Here is a 26,241-nt window from a genome sequence, read left to right on the forward strand (position 1 = left end):
TTCAAATGGGTGATTTTGTTTTTCATTAACACATTTATATTATTTGCTCCAGGAGCTCTGGAGTTTTACAAGCTGCTAGAGAAAAACTTAAATATATGAATTTGGGCTTTAGAAATTAGGTTTTGTTTTTTTTGTTTTTTTTAAATGAAATGGCACATTTAACAGAATTGTTGATTAATCTAATAGTGATAATAGTGTGTATATATATATATGTATATATGTATGTGTATATATATATATATATATATATATATATATATATATATATATATATATATATATATATATATATATATATATATATATATATATATATATATATATATATATATATATTTATTTTATTTTATTTTTTTTTTTTTTTAATTATTGCCCTGAATTCAAGTAAAGTGCTTACAGTAACTAAAATGTGCAATAAAGGGAAGCTTAAATGCATATTTAGATGTATAATTTAGATGAATGAGCTTTTTAGGTCCTGCAGTCTTGATTTGATAGCTTTTAAATGGCTGTTGTACATTCATATTTCCGCTGAATGCCTTTTCTCGGCTGAGAAAATGTAAACAAACTCTTTCGCGCCATATCAAAGAGGTGTTTTTCTTTAAAGGCTTCGGCCATGTGCCTTGTGGGATTTTGAGTTTCAAGACAGTCCGTTCACATCTAACAACGGCACAACGCCTCGCTTGTTCACTACGCTTCCCAGAATCCATGTCTTCCGGCGAGTACGCGAAGGGGTCAGCGATTGGTTGGAATCAGGTTCAAACCCAACGGCTGCACGCCTTATATGGTCATGTAAGCTCTGCGTTTTCATTCCGGTTTTTTATGCAAATGTATTCTAATGACCAGCTGTATGCAGTTGTAGTAAGAGCATGCGCAGTGCGGGAAAGGAACACGGCGAAGATTCAAAGTTTTTGTTCGGTAAGTGCAGTCTTATGTCTCTTCCACTGATATTACATTTATGAGATTTTATTTATTCGTTATGTACGTGAAGAGTAGCCGTAATGTGGTGCAGTGGTGACCTGACGTGTGCTTTTCCATATGTCACGCGCCAAACGTTTAAGACTAACAGTCTCGACAATGGGGATAACGTGGAAGTGAACGAGAGCGTGGCGTGGTGCTGGTAGCGAAGTAGGCTAGCTGGAATGCTAAGGGCTAACAACAATGAACCATATTTGGCGCTCTAGCGGGCAAAAGTTTGAATTTAAAGGGAAGGATGTGTTCGTTGCAACTTTTTGCATTTTGTTAAAATTTCAGTGACATTCACTAAATGCAATGAGTTGATAAGTATGACTTATTTAGAGATGCGCATTTTAACGAATAGCACGGTAGCTTTTTGTTTGTTCACTTCAGAAAGCGCCGCTTACAGCCCGCTTTTTGTTTCGGATTCCCAGCGCACACCAATCTCCTGATAAACAACGTGTAATCGCTCGCAATCTCACTTTGTTAACGTTTGCTAGATAGTAAAATATATAATCCATGCAGTGATGTTTGGAAAAGTGGTATTAATGCCTGCTACCGAGTGTAAAACGCTGCTCGTGTGACGTCCCCACGTTAACCGAGCTGTGCTTGAAAGTTTAAGATCCCGACTCGGACCCGCATCCGCGTGGATGATCCTCAGATCTTCTTTATGTGATAAGACGATCGATAACATGGCGATATAGCGTGCGTTTAGTGTTCGTGCTGTCTTGTTTTTGTTTTGTTTTTTTGGTGTTCCCGTGACTTGACTTTAAATTCCTCAACGTTACGGCTTTAGCCAAATGTAGTTGGGCATTTTCAGATGTTTGCGCACTATTAGTTTTATGTTTCGATTAGTTTAAAAAAAGTGATTTCTTGCAGGATTTATTATAATTGTGAGGTTGTGGACGGGTTTTCCTAGATCTGTATGTGTGCGCGTGTAGGGACCGCCCCCTTTTAGCAGTAGAAAGCACAACTGTCTGCAGACATCCACGGTGCTTAGAAAAGGTGGGACTGGGACAATTACCGATCGTGTGCTCATATTTTTATTCCTCCTTCCGTTTTCAGGATTTTAACCCTAACACCGACCAAGAAATAGACTATGTTTGGCTTTCACAAGTCAAAGATCTACAGGAGTAACGAAGGCTGTTGCATCTGCAAGACCAAGTCCTCCAGTTCTCGATTCACAGACAGCAGTCGATATGAGGAGACATTCAGGCTGTGTTTTGGGTAAGAGCTCGCATTTATTCATATTGAATTATCTGTGCATTCGTTTTTTGAGTTTTTTTTTTTCTTTTTTGCATACTTTATTAATGACTCATGTATTTTATTTTTTTTTTATGTGTGTGTGTATATATATATATATTTTTTTTTTTGTGTATTTTTTTCTTTCTTTGAAGGCTCTCTGAGGATCGTGTTGGAGACATCTGCAACGCCTGTGTCTTACTGGTGAAAAGGTGGAAAAAGCTGCCTCTTGGCTCCAAAAAAAATTGGAACCATGTAAGTTATATCCACTTATTGGTACTGTTAGTGCATATTTGTCCCATTCAATGGACTGCTGACTTGTTGTGTCTAACCTAATTCAGGTGGTGGATGCAAGAGCAGGTCCAGGCTTTAAGGTGACAAAACCCAAGAAGATAAAAAATGGAGATGGGAAGAAGAAAAGCAAGCTAAAGAAGCTGCACAAGTTCAAGAGACAGAGTGAGTCATTTTAAAAACATTAAACCGTGATCTATTCTTAGTAATCTTGACAGATGCAGAATACATTTTTCTTAGCCCTCAAACAACTGATTTTAAACACTTTAGCTGCAGCTCATTCTCACTGTCCATCAGTCTTGGGTTTGTTATGTTTGTCTTCTCTGGCTAATTAAAAGCAACTGCTAGCATCATCTGGTGGCTGTTTGGGTTAGGGCACGCTGTTTAGCTTCAGGCTCATCTCAGGGCTGAAAGTTAATTAGAATTAATTGCCAATTTGGGTGCTGGATAAATGTCATTCACTGATCAAATTTTATTTAAAAACTAATAATAATATAATCATGTGTAACTGTGTAGTAGGACAAAAAAAGCAAATTCATTCCTCTAAAATCCAAAAAGTGATGACTTGCTGTCAAAAACAGTCATTGAACCATGAAGTGTAAAAGTTTTGATCAGTTTTAGAAATGGTGGCTAACTTTCTGCTAAATAAGTGATCGGTTAAATTACTGTCTTAAAATATTTAGAATTCAACAGAACCTTACCAAACAAATGTAAATATGATAATATTTAATATATTCCCTTTTCCTAAGCAGACTCTGATGCACACAGCACGACCTCCAGCGTGTCTCCTGCCCAGTCTCCCAGTTACAGCAACCAGTCAGATGATGGCTCAGACATAGAGTCCAAGCAAAGACGCTCAGCTCCCTCTATCTTCTCCTTCTTGGACCGTTCCTACTGGAAAAGGCAAGCTACTCGTTGACTACACTGAAGAAAAAAAATTTATATCTTTTTCAAAACGGAAAAAAAGATTAAGCATTGTTTAAGTAACTTTTCACCTTTTAACTTTTTAGACAAAAGGTGTGCTGTGGGATTGTCTACAAGGGTCGGTTTGGAGAGGTGATTATTGATCCCCGGCTTTTCAAGCCCTGCTGCAGTTCCAAAAAACAGAAGACACTGACATCGCCCACGCAAGTGGCCACACACTTGCCGGACACACAACACCCAGAAGACATAAAAGAAACCTGGTGAATGCTATTGTTGTTGTTGAATTTCCCTGTTGGGGTTATCCATGGCATCCACCTGGATTTGTCTCCAGTGGTAGACCTCTCATTTCTGCTCCTCCTCTTTCCCATAGACAGTTATGTAGACCTTTTTTCCTTTGTAATATTCCTTTTTATATAGGTATTTTTTAAGATTTTTTGTAAAGAATTGATTTTTCTTACTTTCCTTCCTTTTTATTTTTTTATAGAAAGCACAAATGGGGAAAAAAAACCTTAAGGGCATTAGTGTTATTTATAGGATGAGGAGACAAATTTTGCTAAAGCTCTGCTTTTGACTCTGGATTATAATTTTTGTTTTTATGACATGATCATCCTTCTGTAAATACTTTGTCACCTTTTTTATACATATCAGGATTGTTTTGTTTTTCATTAGTTGTCAAATTGTGTGTAAATGAAAGACACCAGCTTTTTTGTGAGTGGCGTGACTTCAACATTTTGCTATGTTTTGTCTATTAGTGCAAATGAATCTTTGAATTTTTGTTTTATTTTTTATTTTTAATACAAAAATGGCTTTTTCCTGACACCGGGGATCACTAGTATAACTGTTCTTTATCGATTTAATGATCTTTTAATATGTGTATATAGATGAGAACACGTAATCTTTGGACATGTATACAGCTTTAGCATGCCACAAGTTTGAAACACTCCATTTTAAATTTGTTCAGCAGTGTGTGCACATTAACTGATAGATGTGGTTCGACCATGCATGCAGTACATCCCTGTTTGTTGCTTTTTGATTTTGTTTTTTAGTGGATTTTGTAAATACAATATTTTGGCTGTTGGAACATCGAAACTTTTTTTTTTTAAACAATAACAGGAATAGAAAACCACTACGTCTGTTTAAAAAAAGAAAATGCTTTTGTGTGTCCCAACATTGTTAAAACATGTACTTTAACAACAAGAAGAAAAGAACGGGCTTTTTTACCACATGTTCACATTGTTCACATCTCTTTGATCATATACATTTCTCTAAACACAACAGTGAGCAGCAACATTCCTCCTCCTGTGTGATTCATCTTTTGAAGTTGCTTTACATTTTAGCTCCCATTATCACCATTCAAAAAAATTGCTTTTAATGAAATGTGTTTGTCATGGCTGCGACTGTCAAAGTTCAAACTATGCAGACGTTTTGAATGTGAGAAGTGCTCTGGGGCCGTCCGTCGCTTTTGCTACTTCAGGTGTAAAGCGATGGATCCTTGCTCAACCAAAATTGGCTTGTGAAAAGCATCCATTATTTTAGCAATAATGTTGCATTTTTTTTCTAATTGTCCTAAGTCATTGTCTCACAATCATTCTTGTCTTTGTCATGTCAAAAATAATGCTCAGATTGCAGTTTTTTGCCATACTGTCTCAAATTAATACTGCAGTGATAACGGTTGCTTTTTTTTTGTTTTTTTTACATAATTATAAGTGGTCTCAAACTAAAAGAATTGACAGGCAATGCTCTGTAAAGTTGCTTAATATATTATCTTCTGCGGCAGGGTTGTTAAATGCTGAACATGTTTATGATTCTTATTAAAAGGAGAAATGCTGCTTCCTTTTAAGCTGGAAAATAAGCTTTTTTTTTTTTTGTCCTTAGGGAGTTGCCATATTTTTTAAGAGGTACATTTTGGGATATCAGATGTGCCTTAAAGAATTATTTGATCTTTCCGTTATGGTTCTTATGTAATTTATGTTTATTTATTACAAAAACTTTTGTAACTGAAATTTTTAGATAATTGGTGTAGAGCCTTTCAGAAAATTTGTGCGCTTCCTTTGAACATGCAATGTATGTTTTGTTTTGTTTTTTTATACTGTACCACAAAGTAGTTCTGTATTACAATAAAAAAAAAATAGAAAAAAAAATAGCGGCCTGTCATATTTTTCTGCACCAGCAGGTGGTGGAAAAGAGCTACATTAACGCTGATGGAGCTTTTGGTCCCTTTGCTGTTTGCAGGGGTTAAAGGTGTTCCTGTTTATTGGCTAGATTGGGATTTCACTTATATTGCACAACTGGAGTTGCATTTTGATAATTGAACCTAAGTCACAGTAGGGAAAACTGCGGCTGTAAAAATCAGTATGGTGCAATCTTAGCAAATTCTACCATCGTTAGCTTATTTGTCCGATGGTAAAAGCTCATAAATGCATGTAAACGTCGATACTAAGCTAACAGCCCTGCTGAAGCAAGTGTACGTACTCCACTCTTACTCAGGTCTGTAGCTTTCACAACAACGCCTGACTTTAAAGTTAACTATTTATTTGACTGGTAAACAAGGCGTCTTTCGTGTAGCGATTATCAATTAGAACTAAAATCGTTCGTTGCCTAGCAACCACGCTTTTTTAATTAACGTTCGCTTCCAGGAGTAGCTAGTTAGCTAATATTTAGCTTAATGCACTCGTAGTATATATACACACAGTAGTGCACGTAAAACATTACAACGGCAGTGAAAAAAGCCTGTAAGTATTTTAAAACTTAAGTCAACTTAAAGTTTAAACAAGACTTGGTGTGTCCCTAACAAAAACGCATATGGCAACACAGAGTTTCCCCGGTGACATCTGGTTTGCTATCTGACATGTAAACTCTTATGTTATGTCATATATTTTATATTACATATGTAAAAATTGAGAGAACTTAATATGCAGCTGAGTCCACACTGGAAGCGATTCAAACCGATAAGGCCACTAGAGATCATTGAAAGGCAAAGACATTAAGCGACTCCGGGCGAAACACCGAAGTGGGTGGGACTTCGGGACAAACATTTTTTATTTCAAATCCCAGGCGAGCAGTAAGGCGACTACTGATGAGAATGTAGAATATTGTTGATTGACACATGACCTTGTAGCATATTTACCACTAGGTTACCTCTAACCAGAGCCCATGAGTAAGTAATTCCAACTGCTCTGCCTCTAGCGTATTTATTAGAGGGTTACCGAGGCAACCGGCGCCTGGAACGACCACAGGTCGTCATTTTCGAAACGATGCCCTACGAGTAAATCGCTTTCAGCTAAGCAACAGTCACTGTCGACTGTCGCTCGCCTCCGTGCTACCATACACAGACACCAAACGCTGTTTAGACTTTAAAGCCACTCAAAGGAGCTTGTAAATTAGCATTTACCATAACACTTCCGGGCATTTCTTTTTTTCAAAATAGAAGCCTCTGCAGCGCGCTGCCGTTGTGATGCTTGTTACACACACTTGACGCTTCCGCTTTTCTTTGGCTTCCCTCTATTGACTCAACCCTGCTTCAAAAGCGTTTTTTCCATTCTCACGTGCTCGCGCGCGCACGCACGCTCTTATTCTCACTCACTCACTCCTTTCTCTTCTCAAAAGCGCCTTGTGAAGCGGATTGACAGGCTAGAATGAAAATGAGGCGGACGCTCGCTCGCGACTTCAGTGCGTACGCGTCCTTTTGAGAAAGACCTCTAAAGTTGGATCATATCACCATGGGAGCTGTTTGGGCTGCAAGGGACTTTTGTTTGTTTTTGCTCCTGTTAAATAGTCGCCAAAGCGCAGCGCTTCCAGAGTTTCGAGGTGGGACTGTAGTGAGTGTGTGTGTGTTGTCTTTTGCAGTCGTGGAGACTTTACGCACGCTTTTCCCAGGAGTGCGCTCCATGTCGTTTCACCAGCAGCGACTTTTAGCATTTTCTCCTAATTCCTAACAACTTTGTATTATAGGAAAAAACAGCACTGCCGTGGCAGGTTGCGCGCTCTGTGTACATAAACGTTTCCAAAAAGTTTTGTTTTTTGGCATGTTGTTAACATTCAGGTTTTCACAGGACTCCCCCCCCCCCCCCCCCCCCCCATTTCGACTCATACTCTTTTATTTCGTTTTTATCAGTTAAATCTGAATTTTCCGGCTTCATTCTCACAAATATGTCGCCTTTTTGTTAATTTTCTAACGTGTTTTTGATGATAATGCATTCCTGTAGATCCATGCGCAGAGGGAAGTGATGGCTGTCACATTGACGCTATTTGTCAAACGACCCAAGACTCTTATAAGTGCACGTGTAAAGCAGGTTTTAAAGGCGATGGAAAACAGTGTGAAGGTAAGCATTGTGTAAATGTTTAGCCACAGATTTCTTTTCTTCCTGTTGCAGCCACACCTTGTTCTAATTGTTCAGAGCCTAAGATGTTTTAGCATTTTTAGCTTTTTCTCCCCACCCCAACCTTTATGTGTTGTTTGTTTCTCAGATATTGATGAATGTGACCTGGAGTACAATGGGGGTTGTGTGCATGAGTGCAACAACACACCAGGCAATTATCGCTGCACTTGTTATGATGGGTTTCATTTGGCACATGATGGACATAACTGTCTAGGTAAGATTAGCTTTAAACTAAATAAGCAATCTTTCATGGTAGACAGGGAGCTTGTGTCCTCAGCTGTGTAAACTCATGCTTTATAAAACGCTGAAGACGGTCTGTGTTGGTTTATGTAAGTGAATACCTCCCACCTGAAGCATTGTAAGTTGTTTACTCGTGTGATCGATTCACTGTCCTGTAGATGTGGATGAATGCCAGTTCAACAACGGTGGGTGCCAGCACACTTGTGTCAACACAATGGGCAGCTACGAGTGCCGCTGCAAAGAGGGCTTCTTCCTCAGCGACAACCAGCACACGTGCATCCACCGCTCTGTTGGTGAGTATATGTAACACAAAGTTTGAAATAGTCGCTAACTCATCTACAAAAGATTGTGTGTTTGTGGATGCCTGTGTATTGTGTAAAACTAGTAAAAAAGAAAGAGAGAGAAAGATGTGGCAGATTCTCCAAGAGACTGATGACACAATGAGGGGTGACAGGTTCAAGCTGGCTCCTGTCACTGAGCTTTCATCTGAAACAGCAACATGCTGTGGGAAAAAGGATCTCTGTGTCCCTCAGAACAAAATAAGTCAATAACTGCAACACTCTGGTCTATGCGGTCTGTGTCACAGATTAGTCTGAAGCGCCTTTGTTTCGTCTCCTTCACTGAAGTCGACTCAAATGTGACTACTTTCCACTCCATCGGGTCTTGACAACCCTTTTATATCCCAGTGGACCTATCCGCTCAGCTGTGACCCGTCCATATAAATGCTGCTACAAATCACCATTGAATATGTTGTTTTGTTTTTTGTTGTTTGGAGGTTTTTTTGGGGAATGAACTTTAGATTCTTGTTCCCTCTGTAGATGTGCTAAGAATAACGCAGCAGTGGATGTTTTTGGCTTGTGTAGGGGCGTGAGAACAATCAGTGTCTTTCAAGTTTCCAGACTAATCTCTCAGTATGTGCGCCTTTGTGTGTAGCTGGTCAGTCACTGTAGGAGAGTTTCATTGTGTACCTCTCTCCCTCTTTCTATCCAGAGGGCCTCAACTGTATGAATAAGGAGCACGGCTGCGCCCACATCTGCAAGGAGACATCCAAAGGGGGTGTGGCCTGTGAGTGCCGTCCAGGCTTTGAGCTGGCCAAGAACCAGAGAGACTGCATCTGTACGTGCACGCTAACACTCGCAAGTGCATCGGGCTTCTTATGTTGAACTGATTATTTGCATTAGTAGTTGCATGTTGTTTACCTTACAGTGACTTGTAACCATGGCAATGGAGGCTGCCAGCACATCTGCGAGGACACTGAGAACGGCTCCATATGCAGGTGTCACAGCAGGTACACTCTGCAGCCTGACAGGAGCTCATGTGTAGGTAAGCAGGCTGACACTGAGGTGAGACGAGGAATGCAAAACAGTGAGCACGATGTTGTAGTGAAAGAAATGCTGGGATACACATCATTTTTTTTTATGATTGATATGTTATTGAATTTTGGAGGAAGAGAGGACAGTATATGCCCGTGCATACAAACTGTATATACGTTGTTGTTGTTTTTTAAAAAAGCATGCTTAGGATCAGGTGAGCAGGTGGTAGGTGTACATGCATAAAAAGGAGGTGAGACAAAAATTTATCTCCATGAGCTGTTAATATGGTGAAGATATCTTTGTCATTCCAATCCTGCCTGGTAAAGATAATGTTTCCCACTCCATAGCCAGCCATCCAGCAAGCACATTAGACCACTCTGTCATCTAAAACACATCACATCAAATATCCTCTACTATCTTTAATGTCCTCACATCATTTTCCAACCAGCGTGCAAGGTTGCTAAGTGACATTGCAACATTTTTCCAAAGATGCCAAATAATAAGCCCATCCTAATGGTTCAGCCTTAAAAAAATATGGCGTTTTGAAAGCAGTCATACTCTAAGTGTCAACTGACCCAATAATAAAATAACGCTGTAGGCTAGATGAACTTTTTTTATGACTTAATTGGAGTCATGCTTTCAAATCTAGATGATGTTTACAGCATTTTAAAGCTTTAACAAAGAAACACAAAACATGTATACAATGTTTTAACCTGATGATAATTGTTTTTACATACATATATATACTCATTTATGTTCAGTATGTAGCAAAATGGATCTAGATTTCAGCCCAGGGTGGGCGAAGTCCAGGAGCTGCCTACACTATTTTTTTTTTTCTTCTTGCGTTACGAGGAGGCTACCCTTACGAATGGATGAAATTAGAGGATCCCTCTTTCTCTCTATCAGTTCTCCTGTTAGGCAGCGTGCATTTTTCCACACAGCAGTTGTAAAGGATAAGGATCAGCCGTCAGATAGCGTGTAATATCTCTCCTTCCAAGCCAGCTGTGTGTGTGAGGTCTGGGCGTGTCACTGCGACGTTGTCTCCGTGATTCACTTTTCTGATCTGCCGTGTTATCTGACACACACCAAGCCACCACAAGCTGAACATCTCAAGTGTCAAAACACATCTGCGCCCTGATGGCTGGCATAAACACTCACTGAGGATAACAGTAAAGCATTACTCTGGTTTTGTGTGTCACAGAGCGAGATGAAGCCACCACAGAGTCCTTGGACCACAATGCCACGTCCTTTACAGAGGTGGACAAGCGGGTCAAACGAAGGCTGTTAATGGGTAATAATAAGACTCCCCCAGTTTTGAATTTGTGTGGGTTTTTTTGGGTTTTTTGGTTGTTGTTTTTTTACGTGTGAAGCTTCCAGGAAGCCCTCAGGAGTGGGGAGAGGAGTTTATTTCTAGCAAACTGATACATTCCTCAGTCTTTTGAGCAAACTGTGAAATGGCTGCATGCTCACTTTCTCACCGCCGATCTCACTTGAAATATACACGTATGTGACAGTGTGGTACATTTCACATTTTCCTTCCATTTGGAAAGGAAAGCATGTGAATCTTTTCTTCTATGTTGAGTATTCATCAGTTGTGTGATTCTGTGTCACTCAATACATGTAAAACATTGTGTGATTGGTACTTTATTAGGTATGCAGTCTCATCCGGTGAGACTGTACGGGTCAGCCCTAATCCAAACATCTCAGTGACGTTAGACGCACAATATTGTTAAATTCTGCACGTTAATTTAACCTTTTAAATCAGTGGACGAAATTGTTTAAAGGGTACTTTACAGGAAATCGTTTTATTCTGCTAAGTTCTAGTATTTTGTCACAAATGGAAAGCACAGCATTCCCCACTAGGAGAAAGGTCTTTTGCATGCAGTGATAAGACGTGTTGCATTTTTAGAAACTTGCGCCGTGAACAATGGCGGCTGCGACTGCACCTGCAAAGACACATCCACCGGCGTGCGCTGCAGCTGCCCCGCTGGCTTCACGCTTCAGCCAGATGGGAAGACGTGCAAAGGTCAGACTGCCGTCTTCACAACGAGGGATAGTATCTTAATACGCTAACAAACCTGCATGTGAAAATGTGTTCTTAGAATCTCACTTGTTTCACCCGCAGATATCGATGAATGTGAGGTCAACAACGGCGGCTGCGATCACTCCTGCAAGAACACCATCGGCAGCTTTGAGTGCAACTGCAGAAAAGGTTTTAAGCTGCTGACAGACGAACGCTCCTGTCAAGGTAGACGTGGCTCCTGAACTGCAGGAGCAGTAACAGGAACTTGCATGAACGAGATAATGATGACATTTACAACATCTCTCTCTTGTTTCCTTTTTTTTTTTTTTTTTTTTTTTTTTTAATCACTGAGTGAATTTAGATTTTTCTTTTTTACAAAAAGAAAATTAGGATCATGTTGAATTTTTCTGAGTTTTTCAGACTTCTACATCATTAGTGTGATTTTATTCAACTTGAATTACTTGACAATTATTTCATGGTTCAGGCTTTAAAGAGTTGAATACATCAGGGAGCATGTAAACCCTTTTTCTGGGGTTTACTTTTGTTTACCTTTTTTTGCATCAGAGTTTGGCATGATTGATGACAATGATTTCTTTTTTAGAAGTCGTTTCTATGAAAAGCTAGTATTTTTGCTTTTGTTTTTTTAATCTGCTGTAGTGTAATGTACCTGTCGCACTTCACTGAGTAGGAAAATGGTCGTCATTAGATGGGGAAATTCCTGCTGGCGAAGATTGTAACTGACTGCCCTGCTATTATGTCATCTGCCTGATTTTGATTACAGATATAGACGAATGCTTCTTCGAGCGCACATGTGATCACACCTGTGTGAACTCCCCGGGTGGTTTTCAGTGTCTGTGCAACAAAGGCTATACCATGTATGGACTGGCCCACTGTGGAGGTGAGACTAAGTTGGGTGGAGGGCACTACACATAACAAGTTCAGCATAACACACAAGTGCTTGATGCATTTAAATGTTTTATTTGATTAAGCACATAGATGTGAGTGGTTGCTCACTGGCGTTTTTGGAAATCGATCTCTGAAATGATAAAGAGTAACTTTTTTTCCCCATTTTTTTTTTTTTTTTTCCCCATCCCAGATATAAATGAATGCAGTGTGAACAATGCCGGTTGCGAGCATGGCTGTGAGAACACCGTGGGTGGATTTGAATGCTTTTGCCGTCCCGGCTATAAGCTACATTGGAACAAAAAGGACTGCATCGGTAGGTTAGCACCTGTCTCTGAATGACAAGCAGGTCTGTTATTGTCACGTCTCAATGGAAATTGTGCAGTGATGAAGTGTGACAGCAAACACCTTTGTGGACAAAAACAGGAGATACTTTGAGTTGTTCTTTATTTATTTATTTGTTTACTCTTTAATTTTCTTGTGCTTGAGTAATCCATCCAAAATGCTACAAAGCTGTCAGGATTTTGGACTTTCTGTGCTTCTTCATCTTCATGTGCATCTTCCTCCTTCCTGCTTTTGAACATGTTTGAGTTTTGTTGTGGTTTTTATCTAGCGGCTGAGGGTTTATCACCTGCACAGCCCCCATCTAAACCTACTTTGAACTGTAGCAAGCAGGAGGGAGGGGATCGCTGCTTTCTGACCTGCCAGTCTCAAGTACACATCAGCAGCGGTGAGTTGGTTGAGCCAGATCTCTGTATAGTGTGAGCTGCGATAAACCGGTGTGTTGGTTTAATAACTGAGCAATTTTTTGGCTACGTTATATATCATCTGTCATGCAATCAGTCTTTATTTGTATGGACATCTTTCATGCAAGTTCGTGCAGTTCACAGCGCTTCACAGATGACTAACCAGTAGATAATGAGAACAAAGAGTGATAAAGCAAAGCAAATAATATGCAATAATATGTGATATATATAATAAATTAAAAAGAGAACAAAAACATTAAGAAATAGACGATAAAATGACCTATAAATAGATTAGAAGCACCTAAAAAAAAAATTGAGAAAGATATGACATTAAAGATAAAAAAATAATGAAATGAAATACTAATAAACTAAGAATATCCAAATAAAATAAAGCTGCATAAAAAGACAGCATGTATGTGGAATATACATTAATGGTCTTATCATTGGGTGGTGCTGTGGTCAGCACTGTCGCCTCACAGTGAGTTCTCTCTGGGTACTCTGGCTTCTTCCCACAGTCCAAGAACATGCATGGGTACATCTCTCTGTGTTGGCCCTGCGATAGGCTGATGACCTGTCCAAGGTGTACCGCAGCTCTCACCCTATGACAGCTGGGATAGGTTCCCTGAATTAGATAAATTGATGGTTTGTCTCTTTCATAGTTTATTTTTATCATATTGCCCTCTTCAGTTTACTTGTTGACTCTCTGCGGACCCCAAGAAAAGTACTTGTTGCTGTGGTAACAGCTAACTGGGGGTGTGAATAAAATTTTTTTAACAAGAGCTACTTGCTGATATGAAGCAGATGGCTGGTGTTGGGCTGTCAGAGTGAAGCAGCTGCAAAACATGTCAACTAATCCAGCAGGATTAGCACTGCTACAAGTCCCACATTTAAATCAGGATATTTTGACAATTGCAGGTTCACAGGTTAGTTAGAGAGAGATAAAAAGGACCAGGGTGGATTGGTGAAGAAGCTTATGATACATCAAGGATGCTTTTTGTATATTATGTCTTCAAACAGCACAATTCAGTCAGGTGGAAGTGCAACTAGTCAGTAAGCTCAACAGTTGTAGATTTAATTGAGTGAAAAGTCTGTTGACGGACTTCATGTTCATACATGCTGCCTGTCTTTTGTCTTAGTTGTTTTTTTGGCCCTTACTTTTGTCAGTGTCGGTCCCTGTGTCACGGCCTCGTGTGTTTTCAGGGACGGAGGATTCCTACACAGTGACCTGTGGAATGCCTCTGCCCTGCTTGGCTGACGCACAAAAGAACAACAGTGGCTCATATTGCTTAGGCAAGTACAGGACATCGCAGATTTACATCTTTTTTTTTCCGCTCTGCCAAAGAAAACAGTAACACAGGAACAGGTAGGTCACGCTTTACTTGTCTTCACTTGATAACGATATTTTCTGTCCCCCTGTCGTGCAGGTCGAGAAACGGCCAGCCTTGCCCGCATTAAGACAACGGCCACTTTTAAGTCTGGCACCGCAAGGTGCAACTTAAAACGAAGTCAGGAGAAACTCAGGGAGAGCCTAAACTCAGCGCGCTCAGGTACAGCGCCACGCCGACTCAAAGCACAAGACTTAGAGTTATATCGTCTTTATGTTGCTGGTTAAAAAACATTTTGGGTTTACCGAAAACTGCCAACATCTAAAGACTCTGAAGCAGACCTTAAAGATGCTTCAAAGAAAACCAAAAACCAAGAGCAAATGTGAAAGAAATTTGTGGGGAAAGTGATGTGGTTTTGAGTGTCTTCCACATCTCAGCACAGCACTTTGTCTGCCAGTGACAGGGAGGATGTAATTGGCCACAGGATGCCTTTCAGTTGTGTGTGACCTAGCTATCAATCAAACACGATTCTGATTGTAGGATTATTTTGCTTCTACAAAAGGGGCTCAGCATGGTACATCCCTCACAGACACTGAAAGGAAACCAACATCTCATTGCCATTGCATCCCCTTTGTTCTATTAGCTTTTCACTGTGCATGACCAAAGATTATTGTATGTGATTAATGTTTCCTGTCTGTTAACAACTGTGCAATTTTTCTCTTTGTTGTGCTTGCTGGGGGTTTGTTGTGTCCCATGTTCACAGAAAGGAAGTTTCTCTTCACTGAAAATGTCCAGTTCAGCTACGTGAGCCTGCGCTGCACCTCATCCGGACAGAGAATGCGTAGCCGCCATGGCAGGAAGGCCGGCGAGGAGGACGGCTCCTCAATCACTGCTGAGTTTGAGCTGGATGTGAACCTAGAGGAGGTAACAGGTTGGTCTCTCTGTGGTTTCTGCTTGGCTGCCCGCCTGTCTATCTGCGACCTGTGATTATGATTCTTAAATCTGTCTTTCGCCGCTCTGTTTGTCACTAAACAAACCAAGCTGTGTAAAAGTATCTCCTGTTTTGACTTGGCTCTGGTGATGGGCTCTAGATTTGGGGCAAAGGGTGTTTTTGTTTAATTTCCTTGATTTCTGCGTTAGCGGTGTGAAGTAAGCTTATGGGAATCTAGGCATGAAATCGTAGGTTATTGCAGGTGAACAATAGGAAATCTTGCTTTGGAAACTCTTGCAGTATCGAGTGCTTTTCTCAGCAGAGGGTTGTGACGTGAACTGCGCACGCCGCCGTTCAGAGAAGAGGCTCAGGAAGACCATCAGGACCCTGCGGAAGTCCATCAACCGGGAGCAGTTCCACCTCCACTTTGCCGGAGCAGACTACAATCTATCCAGGAGTCCGAGCCAGCTGGCAGAGCTGCCAGGACACTGCATAGCAGGACAGATGCTCTTGGGCAGAAAATGTGGTGAGTTGAGTTTATGTGTGTAGTGTTTATTCACTGTAGAAATCCTGTTAACGAGCAGAGCACAAACAGTTAATCCAGGCAAAACTTCTACTGGAAACGTTAATGCTTTTCATCTTTCCCACCGCTTTGTTTTTTGAGGCAGCAGCACTTGTGAGCATACCCCATACACACAGTAGACCCATAGTCATGGCTTTAAGTAATTGAATTGGCCCAAGCCAGTGAGATATATTTAGACAGGCGGGTTTAATGATTGGATTTGGAGCAGGTGTGGGCCAGATGAATGCCATATTTGGTTTGCAGACATTCTGTAATGAGCAAGTTGGAGGGGGAAAGCGAGCTTGTGTGGAAGAACAGAGAAGCTGTTGTTGGCCCTCCAAGCTGCGAGATCTTCCAGCATCTCCATGGGATAAAAGTGTAACGTTAGGGCTGATGGCAGGTCTCCTGCTGCCTCTTGCTTGAATTTTATATACAACCTGCGCTGGAGAAAAATGCTCTTTAAATAGGGCTGTCGATGGTGGAGAGCTCAAGGCAGGCTTGTGTTTTCTCTGGCGGCTGCAACTGTATGCCCCTATTTTCAGGCCTCACAATGTGTTGGCTGCGTGCTGGACATCTTCTCAGTATCAGCGAGGGGAAACTGGTGCCTTTCCTCCTAAATTGTGATGTCTAAATATTTATTCAGGCAGTATGCGCTTTGTTCAATATATGCGTCAGTGTTGAGGATGTTTTAACTTAATGTAGGCCCAGATCTTTATCCCCAGATCTCAGGAATATGGCTGATGGCCAAAAACATGTGTCAAACTATAGCCGCTCTGTAGTTTCATGAGATAATGTCTGTTGAGGGAAAGTCATAAGTTTTGCTTTCCATTCATCTCCCTGTAATTTTTTTTTCTTTGGTCTCATCATTAACATTTAAGCTACGTCTGCTGTTAAGCTTTCCTGACATGATTTATTTCACATCTTAAGTGTCTTTATTCCTTCCGTCCCCCGCTTTGCTTTCAGGTCAACATTAGGCAGTCTATTGGTTGTGGCAAGGGTGTAGACATGTAATTTGGGAGAGGAGGGAAAAAGGAGAGGGGGGCTCTGAAAGGCATTCTTCTTAACCTCCAGCTCTTTAAAGGAGCTATATTTTTCCCTCCTCCCCCATCTTTTGCTCTGGCTTAGTTTGGAGTGCAGTTTAGTCCTTTTCAATTTGCCCACTCCATTGAAAACCCCATTTGAAGCTCATTCTCACTCCTTGAGAAGAACACAGTCTTCTGTGGATTTGAAGAAAACACTGTGCACAGTTTAAAGCGTGGCAGCTCCTCCTCCTCTGTGCTGTGTTTGGGTTATTGGTTGAAGTAACGTTTATATTCCGGGACATTGGTTCAGTTTAAATAACTTGTGATGTTAGCTTATTAATAACATGATCATTTTGAGTCTAAAATTTATTTCAACTCTACATTATTTATGTGCAGGAAAACAACCAAAGCATACATAAGAGGCTTCATGTGAACGTGTCCACGGGTCCACATGTTCTCACATCCATGTGAGTGTCGCAGTGAACTTGTTTGTGTGTTTGTTTTAACGTTGGAGATGTTTAGGAAGTGCTGTTGATTCAAGCTGGCACTTTAAGTGCTGTCCCCCCCCCCACTACCCTTGCACCCCAGCTGGGGGCCACTTTGCATGACCCCTAGCCACTAAACTGCTAAAGAGAATTGACTTCACCCACACCATGGGAATCAATTAGCATCAGCTGTTTGGGCCCCTGCTTGATGGGCGCGAGCAGTGATTGGACCAAGTAGAATGGGGGGATTCAGAAACCTGACCTCTTTTATTGGGTTCAGCTCCTTACTACTGTGATACCATAGTGTTTTCCTATGTCATCAAGTAGGCAAAAACCAGGGACTTGAATAGAGGTGAAAGGTCTTTTAAACCTCTTTGGGGCCATCAATTCGAGAACTCTATAGAACCGTTCTTTGCATTTGAAAGACTTCAAGTTTTTCTTTCTTTCCTCTTTTTCACTCTCACTGTCTCTTCCCTCACAGCTTCCCTCTGTCAAATAAAAGCTGTTAGAGGACAATGCAGTGATGGCTCCTTGTGGTCTTTTAGAATAAACAAAAGGCTTCAAAAATGAGCTGCTCTTGATAGAATTACATTTTCTTTCTCCCAACGAAAACCTAACAGTCTACAGAGCCACGTATAATGGATCTGTGTGAAAGCTTTTGTGTGTCGAGCTCTCTCTGATATTGGTTGTTTTCTTTCAGCCCGGTTGAAGGCTACATATGAGGCACGTTTTGCTCGAAAGTCTCAGGAGTTTAATTGATTTATTCTTGTGTGAGCTCAGCTTTAGTTTTCAAGTGAAGTTCTTACGGCTATCAGACAGACACAGTAATTGCCAAATTAATTACAGGCATCAGTCTGAATGGGAGGAACCAAAGCAAAACAGTGTTTTAGCCCCTTTAATCAAGTGTTTGCGCTTTTATACGATAAAAGGGAAGCTCTCCCTTTGATTTGCGGCTGTGATTGCTTTTAAAAGAGCTGAGGGTGCTTACGTTGGCATTTAAAGTTCCTCTCTGATGCACAGCCATGTTGTGTCAAGTATTAAGACAGGTGTAGGTGTGGATGCAGTAAAGGCAGCACTGGGAGAGGCTGTTGTTCTTTTGTCCCCATGATTTTGTTTTTGCATGGCTGTTTTAGGTTGGTTTGCAAATGTACTTTAATGGCATTTGGACTTTTAATGTGTGTGTTTCATGCAGTCCAAAGCAAATAAAATTCATAACTTCAGATCAGTTTATTTGTATAGCTCATTTAGGCACAGCAAACACTGAACAAAGTGCAAAACAATCATGTAAAACAGATCAATAAAGATAAATGTTAAACAGACAAATAAAAGTTGACTTAAAGGGAATAACCAACAATAAGGGAATGTAATTGAAAAGCAAAAGTTTACAAGAAGACACAGTTAAAATGAGACTTGAACCTGAAACCTGCAATAGTTACACTGTGTTAATGTAATGCACAAGCATTTTCATAGCTGACATCTTATCATACAGTTGTAGCTAAGATAAATGTACTTATCTCTCCTTTAGGCATCATGTAGGTTATCCTTTGTTAGTATCAAGCCGTACTCTGTTTAGTGACACAAATCTGACATTTGAATCCAGTGGGCATATTTCACAAACATTTTACGAACATGCTCTTCTACTGTTTTCTATTTGAAGACTCTAGAACTTTATATAGGCATCACAACAGCATCACTACTTTACATGATGCAGTCCTGATATGTTACCTGCACGTTGTTCACATCTGATTGTGTGGTGCCATATAAAGATGGCCTGTAACCATACAGCCTAATGCACCACTCTCTGGTACAATAATCTACACTGAGCTCAGTGATACCTTTAAGATGGCAGGAAAACGCTGTCAACAGATAGATAATTGTTCAGGCTCAGCTGCCTTCTTAAAGCTGGCGCTCACTGCTCTTTACTGTGTTTATCCAGTTCAAGTATTTACATGATCCTCTTTGATTACACTTGAGAGGCAGCTGTGATCTGGGTTTCTTTAATGGTCTCATCATTCACTGTAGCTGCGGTGTTTATTGTGTACATCTACGCTGTGGTTAGGACTGCTTGATTGTGTGTAACCACGGGGCAATCTGCTATATTTGTTGATTCATGTCTGCTTATCGCATTGTTCTTTTTTTACCCACACACTCTTATGGTGTGGTTATTTGTCCATGAGCGCCACCTGACCTGATCTGTCTACTAAATTGACTTTAATTACAAGTTCAAACGTTAACGTCTGTTTTGGATGGCTTATCTTTAAGTGTTTGTTTTTAGTTTTTGCGGAAATGTTCCATCATCCTCAAACAGTTACATTTGTTTGTAATTGACTCTATATCACAGAATTACTGTCTGAAAAATATTTCTGTGTGTTTAGTATTCAAAAAATATGACTTTTCCCCCTCAACTTAGCATAGCACAAAGATAAAACTGTCAGCACATGCTTAGCAACTCTTTGGAGAAACTTTGTAGGCCGACATTTGCTTTATGTGCACTAGAGACGGGCATGCAACAGTGTCTCGCTACAAGTATGTCACAGAACGGCTAAACTTTAATCTTTCTTGATGTCCTTTTCCATCTGTGTCTTAGTGAGCTGCGGTGTTGGGACCTACTACGATGGCGATCAGGGACGGTGTTTGTCGTGTCCAGCTGGAACGTATCAGGACGAGGAGGGACAGATGTCCTGTGAGGTGTGTCCTACACCTCAAGGAAGAGAAGTCTCCAAAGTGGTGGGAGCTCGAAACATTTCAGAGTGTGGAGGTAAAACACCATATTTTAACATTTAAAAAACATCAAACAATAAAATTTTATAGTGTATTATAAACTGGTTTGTCTTAATTCTTTATGATGTGTCCTTTAAACATACTTTACTGCAGGCAACTTGACATTTAATGTCTTGTGTGTTGACTTTGTATGTGTTGAAATCCTGGAGATGTCACAAGACAGGAACCTACCACGAGGGCTATTTTAAGTGCTTTGGAAGATTTCTGAGTGTCTGTCTGTGGACAGATTTTGATCATGTGCTATCAAAACTTTACAGGTGCCAAGTTTCAAATTAAAGACAGGTTCAGAAATCTGTGTTTTCCAAGTTTTCACAGATTGACTGATCCTACAGCCAAATGTTAATGCTAATTTTTAATTTTACAAGCAGTTAAAATGGTCAAATCAACTCACCCAAGCACCCATACAGTGCTTTTATCTGTAGCTAAGCACTTTCTAACATTCACACACACTCAATTCTGTATGTTACCCAAGAATGCTTCAGCATGCAGGCAGGAGTCGAGGATTGTTTCACCAACTTTCTGATTGGTAGATGACCTGCTCTACCACCTGAGCCAGTATTAATCTGGTTTGTGCAAAAACTAGTCACCTTTAGGGCTCAGAAAGCAGGTCACAAATAAATAAATAGTAAATTCTCTTTTTTACTTTATGGTGACATGTAAATGCCAAGCAACTGTCAAACGTAAAGCCCAGGGGCCAGAATCAGCCTGCCAAAGACTGACCCACTGCGCAGCTTTGGAGAGTGTGAAGGAAGGGATGAATTTTAGACTTTTAACTGCATTTAAAAAAAAAATGTTTTTCAGCTTTCCCTACTGACACAGACCCCTCTCATAGCCAGTCTTACTGCACCAAATTAAAAAACAAATAAATAAACAATGAAAAAAGAGATTGTGTGTTATTTAACTACCTACTAAAAAATGTATGATATTTTATAGATATTTATATCAAATAAATAATCCAAAAAAAGCAACAGCCGCAGAAAATTAAATATAAAGTTGTGAAGGTACAAAGGAAGCAGTGGTGCCTCGATAAAGATCTCGTTGGCAGTTGTTTTGCTTTGTGTAAATCTGAAGAAGCTTGAATATGAATTAACTTCTTTCAGTCCTGAATAAAAAGCTCAAGGAGCCACCATGTTTTGTTCTCCTCCTGTGCTGTTATCAGAGTCACATCTCGCCTGACAGACTAAACAAGACGAGCTATCACACATCCACTTTGTACTAGTCACCCAGGAGTTACACGCAGTGAGAGGTGGAGATGTAACACAGCATTTTTTCCATTAGTATTTTCTTAAGTTTTGCTAAATAAAAGTAAAGCAAAGTTGTTGTTGTTGTTTTTTTGTTTTTTTTTTAAGTGGACAGAGCATTTCCTGCTTCTAACAGTGTGAACTGACCCTGCGTGTGTGTGTGTGTGTGTGTGTGTGTGTGTGTGTGTGTGTTTTTGTGTGTGTGTGTGTGTGTTCAGGTCAGTGTTCCCCTGGTCAGCACTCCCACGATGGCTTCATCCCCTGCCAGCTCTGTCCACCTGGAACGTACCAACCAGAGGTGGGGCGCACCTCCTGCTTCCCCTGTGGAGGGGACCTGGGCACCCGGCGCATCGGGGCTGTCTCATTTCAGGAGTGTGAGACCAAAGGTATGAAAGATTTTAGTTATGTCACTGGATATAAAACCTAATAACGTCTGCCTGGTATATTTTAGCTTTCGCTTTAGTTTAGCTTTAATATAAACGAAGGGTTTAAATGGTTCTTTTGGAGCCGAGAACGTTTATGAAAGCCTGCCAGACTTGTGAAATAAAGTGAACCATCTGTTGTTTTGGGGATTTGAAGTCTTTTTTTTTTTGTGACTTCAAAACACTGTGTAGCATTTGCAGGTGTTGATAGGGACTCTGCTGCCCTCTGCAGCTGTTGTATGGTTTTTACCAAGCACAGAGAGTTTCCGTTCTAACTCAAGCGCAGAGTTTTTTGTTGTTGTGTTTTGTTTTTTTTATGTATAACGTTTTAACTGAAGATTTTTCAGGTATAATGTAGGATACGATTTTTTTGTACCCCGAATGTTGGTGGCATTAAATCAGCTAACAGCTCTCTATCGCTGGCCTTTGCTCCTGCAGTGCAGTGCTCTCCAGGACATTACTACAACACCAGCACACACCGCTGCATTCGCTGCCCAATGGGCACATATCAAGGGGATTTTGGTCAGAACTACTGTGTCACCTGCCCTGGAAACACCACCACCGACTATGATGGTTCCACTAACATCATGCAGTGCAAAAGTATGTATATCTGTAGGGGGTGGGGCAGGGTTTTAGTTTCCAATATTAGAATTCCATTTGAGATATTTTTAATTTTTGTGTCACTTACAGACCGACGATGTGGAGGAGAGCTCGGGGATTTTACAGGTTACATCGAATCTCCCAACTACCCGGGAAACTATCCTGCGAATATCGAGTGCACTTGGATCATTAACCCTCCCCCCAAACGCAGGATCCTTATTGTTGTCCCTGAAATCTACCTGCCTATTGAGGATGAATGTGGAGACTACTTGGTGATGAGAAAAAGCGGTGAGTTCTACTGTGTTTGTGCCATTTAACTAACAAATAAAATATAACACAGGGGTTTTAGGTTGGATTTGCTTTGGTTTGGGCTCAAGTTACGATTATGATCCTTTTTTTAAAACGCTATAATCCTCAGAAGTTATGAAAACAAGTGTCTGCTTACAATATAGTCTGTGTGTACAGAGCAGGATGAATCGGCACAGTGGTAGAAAAACATCTCTTAATGTCATAAGAGTGGTTTTCATATTCATCAGTAGTTACGTATTAAGGCCTTTCCTCTGTGCTTCTCACAGCTCTCCCCAACTCTGTGACGACCTACGAGACGTGTCAGACGTACGAACGTCCCATTGCCTTCACCTCCCGCTCCAAGAGGCTTTGGATACAGTTCAGGTCCAATGAGGGAAACAGCGGCAAAGGCTTCCAGGTTCCATATGTGACATATGATGGTGAGATGGTTTGTCTTGGAAATAAGATTAATACTGTAATTCCATGTAAGTTCACAACCTGGTCCCACCAAACCAGCGCACACTATATTGTGTCTCTCATTTTTCCAATATAAATGATTGAAATCCTCATTTTCATTCAGCATTTATCTTTCAGAAGCAGAGCAAAGTGTTTTCATTTCATTCATGCAGCATTTGGCCTGGCAGGAATCTTTTTCTTTTTTTCTTTTTTTTAATGGCCCAGAAGAGACGATGTGTGCTGGGTGCCATTACGACCCATAGTTATTTGAAATTGGTACATGGTGTCCTCCCTGAGGATTATCAGAAACAACTTGGAAAAAGATGTCTGTGGGTTTTTGTCCCTTGTTTTTGGGGGGTGGGGTGTAACGAATACTGTGTGCCTCATTCGTTTAAGAGGAAAAAAAAAAATCTGCCCCTGCCTGTAGAAACTGCGGTTTCCATTAAGTCTTCTGTAGGGTTCTACATTTGTTTTATTGTTTGTTTGTTTTTTGAACAATCCCTTTTAAATTTGATGAATTGAGAAAGAATAAACCGATGATACCTCTGAATATTGTTTAAATCTAGTTTGTTTTTTCTTACTAAGCTATTTATGAACGTTATTTGTTTCAGAGGACTACCAAGAGTTGATAGAAGACATCGTCAGAGATGGAAGATTATATGCTTCAGAGCATCACCAGGAAATACTTAAGGTATCAGGATTTTATAATTATATTATACAAATGTTTAACAGGGAGCACTGTGGTCTCCAGCCTGAGTAGGTCTAAAATACCTAAAACCTTTAGTGTAAGCTGTATATATTTACATTTATCCATTACTTTCATCTTTTAAAGCATTGCATTCCTGACTTACTAACCTGCTCATTAAGAGTTTTAGCTGTTTTATCTCATGGGCTATTTTCAGCTGACCATTTAGACTTTATTTGACAAAGATCAGCTGGCCAGTTTTGACTCCTCACTGTGTTAGTGGTTTGGCTCCAGTGACCATGTAGCACCCTCTTTTGGGAACAAGTAGAAATACAGAGTACCGCTCACATGAACCCATAAGAGCCCCGACCCATTTTATTGTCAAGAAAACTGTGAGAGAGTAAGTGTTGAAACTTTAATAGGAACTTCCCTCTGTGTGTAAAGGGACAGTGACACCTGTGTCACTGTGGTTTCCTATGTGTAAAAATTACATACTGTAAGTCTGTGAAGGTTCTCAGTCATCCAGGTCATCGTAGTCTAAGGAGCTTGGAAAGAAAAGCATCTGGACTTCTTTAAGTTGCTTGAAGACGTTTCACCTCTCATCCGAGAAGCTTCTTCAGTTCTAAGGTCAAATGGTGGAGAGTCCCAGATATAAACCTAGTGGGAGTAACCCCCTAAAGAGGGACAAAGGACCCCCTGATGATCCTCTACTTAATCACATGTCCAAAATGTGAACATTTTGGACAGAGAGGACAGACGGTTTGAATAGAGGAGTGAAAGAAGCCATCTATGTCCACTGTGAGCGACCATCTTTGAACAGAGGCGCTGGTTTACGACACCAACTCTCTGCCATCTATAATCCAGTTTTGAGATTCCTTCCCAGACACCTTAACGCCCACTCACACCCTGGGCCATCTGACCTCAGGAAATCACATGAAAGGGTGGGGCCAGGTTTCACAATGAGCTCCCCCGAAACCGTGGCTGATTGTTACCTACACCCATTTTCACACCTTGGCTCATGTGATTAGGTAGAGGATCATCGGGGGGGTCCTTTGTCCCTCTTTGGGGGGAAACTCCCACTAGGTTTATATCTGGGACTCTCCACCATTTGACCCTTAGAACTGAAGAAACTTCTCGGATGAGAGGTGAAACGTCTTCAAGCAACTTAAAGAAGTCCAGGCGCTTTTCTTTCCAAGCTCCTTAGACTACATACTGTAAGGAATTCTTTTGGATAACACACTTCTTTTTTTTTTTTCCCCCCCTCAGGACAAGAAGCTCATGAAGGCACTGTTTGACGTGCTGGCTCACCCACAAAACTTCTTCAATTATACAGCGCAAGACTCGAGAGAAATGTTCCCCAAATCCTTCATTCGCTTCCTGCGGTCCAAAGTCCTGAGGTTCCTTCGTCCTTAAAAAAATAAATAAAAAGTTGCCACAAGGTTCCAGGATTTTTTCATAATAAGCTTAAATTAGAAACTGGACCCTCTTATGTGTTTTATCAATTGACCCCTGCGCATTCTAAGGTTACGTGTTGGACAAGAGGACCGCACCTGATGAAACGATCCCAATGGAAAAGTGAAATTTTTAACTGAGGAAGTGGTACAAACCACAGATCTATATGGGCTTCCTCGGAGAGGAATTAGGAGATCTCATTTGGAAAATACTTCTAACAGCAGATGAATGACATTATACGGCCCTTTAAATTTTAAAGTTGGGATTTAAATTCCAAATTGGGTATTGGAATGTTGAGAAATACTGTGCATGGCGGCATTATGGGACTCTTTAATTGCATTTGGATGAAAAACAAATATGATAGACGAACAGATATATGCTGAATGTCAGTAACACTGTATATAGGTTTAGGTTTAACATTTAGTTTTTTAACATGGCCTGCACAGGTAGGCATGAAATACTGACAGAAATACTGCAAAAATGTCAGGAACAAATAGCGCACACAAGTTTTCTTGGGGAAATTAGCACTGCAAAAGAAGTAGCCCTGCCACAAAAGCAATTATTCTGATGAATGTCTTGTATATGATGTAAAAAGTTTTAGGTGAAACGCTAATGTTTTGTAGCAGCTACATACACTTTAATGGTATAGCATGGCTGCGTTTGCTGTTGGCTCACGTATTTGGTCTTCTAAGGTGTCTGGATGAGCACTGCTGTTCTTTAAACAATACTTTTCCTTTCCAAAACTAGTCACAAGACAATGACTGCTTCAGCTAGGTCACTAGCAACCAAAGACAACGAATTACTCTGCAGAGAAACGGAACAATTTGTGATGCCATGAATACATGAAAAGTTCTGTAAAATAGAAGTAAACTATATTTACCTCTCCTAGATGAAACAAGTATGTATATTTTTATGATTTTGTACATCGAATGTGCTGTAAATAAAGACCGGAAACTGATTTCCACCACTTTCAACC

General features: G+C 40.5%; 2 protein-coding genes across 4 annotated transcripts; both read left to right on the forward strand.

Moving 5' to 3' along the window:
- Window positions 1-774: 774 nt before the first annotated feature.
- On the forward strand, window positions 775-5,552 carry sinhcafl (SIN3-HDAC complex associated factor, like). Its single transcript, XM_085269845.1, has 6 exons — window positions 775-915; window positions 2,020-2,181; window positions 2,352-2,451; window positions 2,538-2,652; window positions 3,240-3,390; window positions 3,498-5,552. The coding sequence occupies exons 2-6, from the start codon at window positions 2,054-2,056 to the stop codon at window positions 3,673-3,675; spliced, it is 672 nt and encodes a 223-aa protein (XP_085125971.1). The 5' UTR covers window positions 775-915; window positions 2,020-2,053; the 3' UTR covers window positions 3,676-5,552.
- Window positions 5,553-5,622: 70 nt separating this feature from the next.
- Window positions 5,623-26,239, forward strand: scube2 (signal peptide, CUB domain, EGF-like 2). 3 transcript variants are annotated; one of them, XM_085269822.1, is made up of 23 exons: window positions 5,623-5,898; window positions 7,617-7,733; window positions 7,879-8,004; window positions 8,189-8,323; window positions 9,021-9,146; window positions 9,237-9,353; window positions 10,545-10,634; window positions 11,253-11,369; window positions 11,469-11,591; window positions 12,148-12,264; window positions 12,463-12,585; window positions 12,883-12,999; window positions 14,216-14,305; window positions 14,440-14,562; window positions 15,104-15,271; window positions 15,591-15,797; window positions 19,928-20,098; window positions 21,581-21,748; window positions 22,223-22,384; window positions 22,475-22,672; window positions 22,960-23,112; window positions 23,740-23,819; window positions 25,080-26,239. In XM_085269822.1, exons 1-23 carry the CDS (start codon window positions 5,829-5,831, stop codon window positions 25,224-25,226), a joined length of 3,045 nt encoding a protein of 1,014 aa, XP_085125948.1. In that variant the 5' UTR covers window positions 5,623-5,828; the 3' UTR covers window positions 25,227-26,239. The 3 variants fall into 3 exon arrangements, with proteins under 3 accessions (XP_085125948.1, XP_085125947.1, XP_085125946.1); XM_085269821.1 differs by lacking the exon at window positions 5,623-5,898 and adding an exon at window positions 6,763-7,218 and having other exon boundaries at window positions 15,594-15,797; XM_085269820.1 differs by lacking the exon at window positions 5,623-5,898 and adding an exon at window positions 6,764-7,218.
- Window positions 26,240-26,241: the final 2 nt, after the last annotated feature.

This window comes from Mchenga conophoros, linkage group LG1 (assembly GCF_057382185.1).
Source record: "Mchenga conophoros isolate Kocher_MC1m ecotype Shallow Benthic linkage group LG1, M_conophoros_male_GT1.1, whole genome shotgun sequence".
In the NCBI taxonomy this organism is placed as follows: domain Eukaryota; kingdom Metazoa; phylum Chordata; class Actinopteri; order Cichliformes; family Cichlidae; genus Mchenga; species Mchenga conophoros.

Coding starts and splice junctions, on each gene's coding strand:
- sinhcafl (XM_085269845.1), top strand. CDS start 2,054: ATGTTTGGCTTTCACAAGTCAAAGATCTACAGGAGTAACGAAGGCTGT. Junction 2,452..2,537: donor CCAAAAAAAATTGGAACCAT/GTAAGTTATATC, acceptor AACCTAATTCAG/GTGGTGGATGCAAGAGCAGG. Junction 2,653..3,239: donor GCACAAGTTCAAGAGACAGA/GTGAGTCATTTT, acceptor TTTCCTAAGCAG/ACTCTGATGCACACAGCACG.
- scube2 (XM_085269820.1), top strand. CDS start 7,131: ATGGGAGCTGTTTGGGCTGCAAGGGACTTTTGTTTGTTTTTGCTCCTG. Junction 12,586..12,882: donor GAACAAAAAGGACTGCATCG/GTAGGTTAGCAC, acceptor GTTTTTATCTAG/CGGCTGAGGGTTTATCACCT. Junction 23,820..25,079: donor ATCACCAGGAAATACTTAAG/GTATCAGGATTT, acceptor TCCCCCCCTCAG/GACAAGAAGCTCATGAAGGC.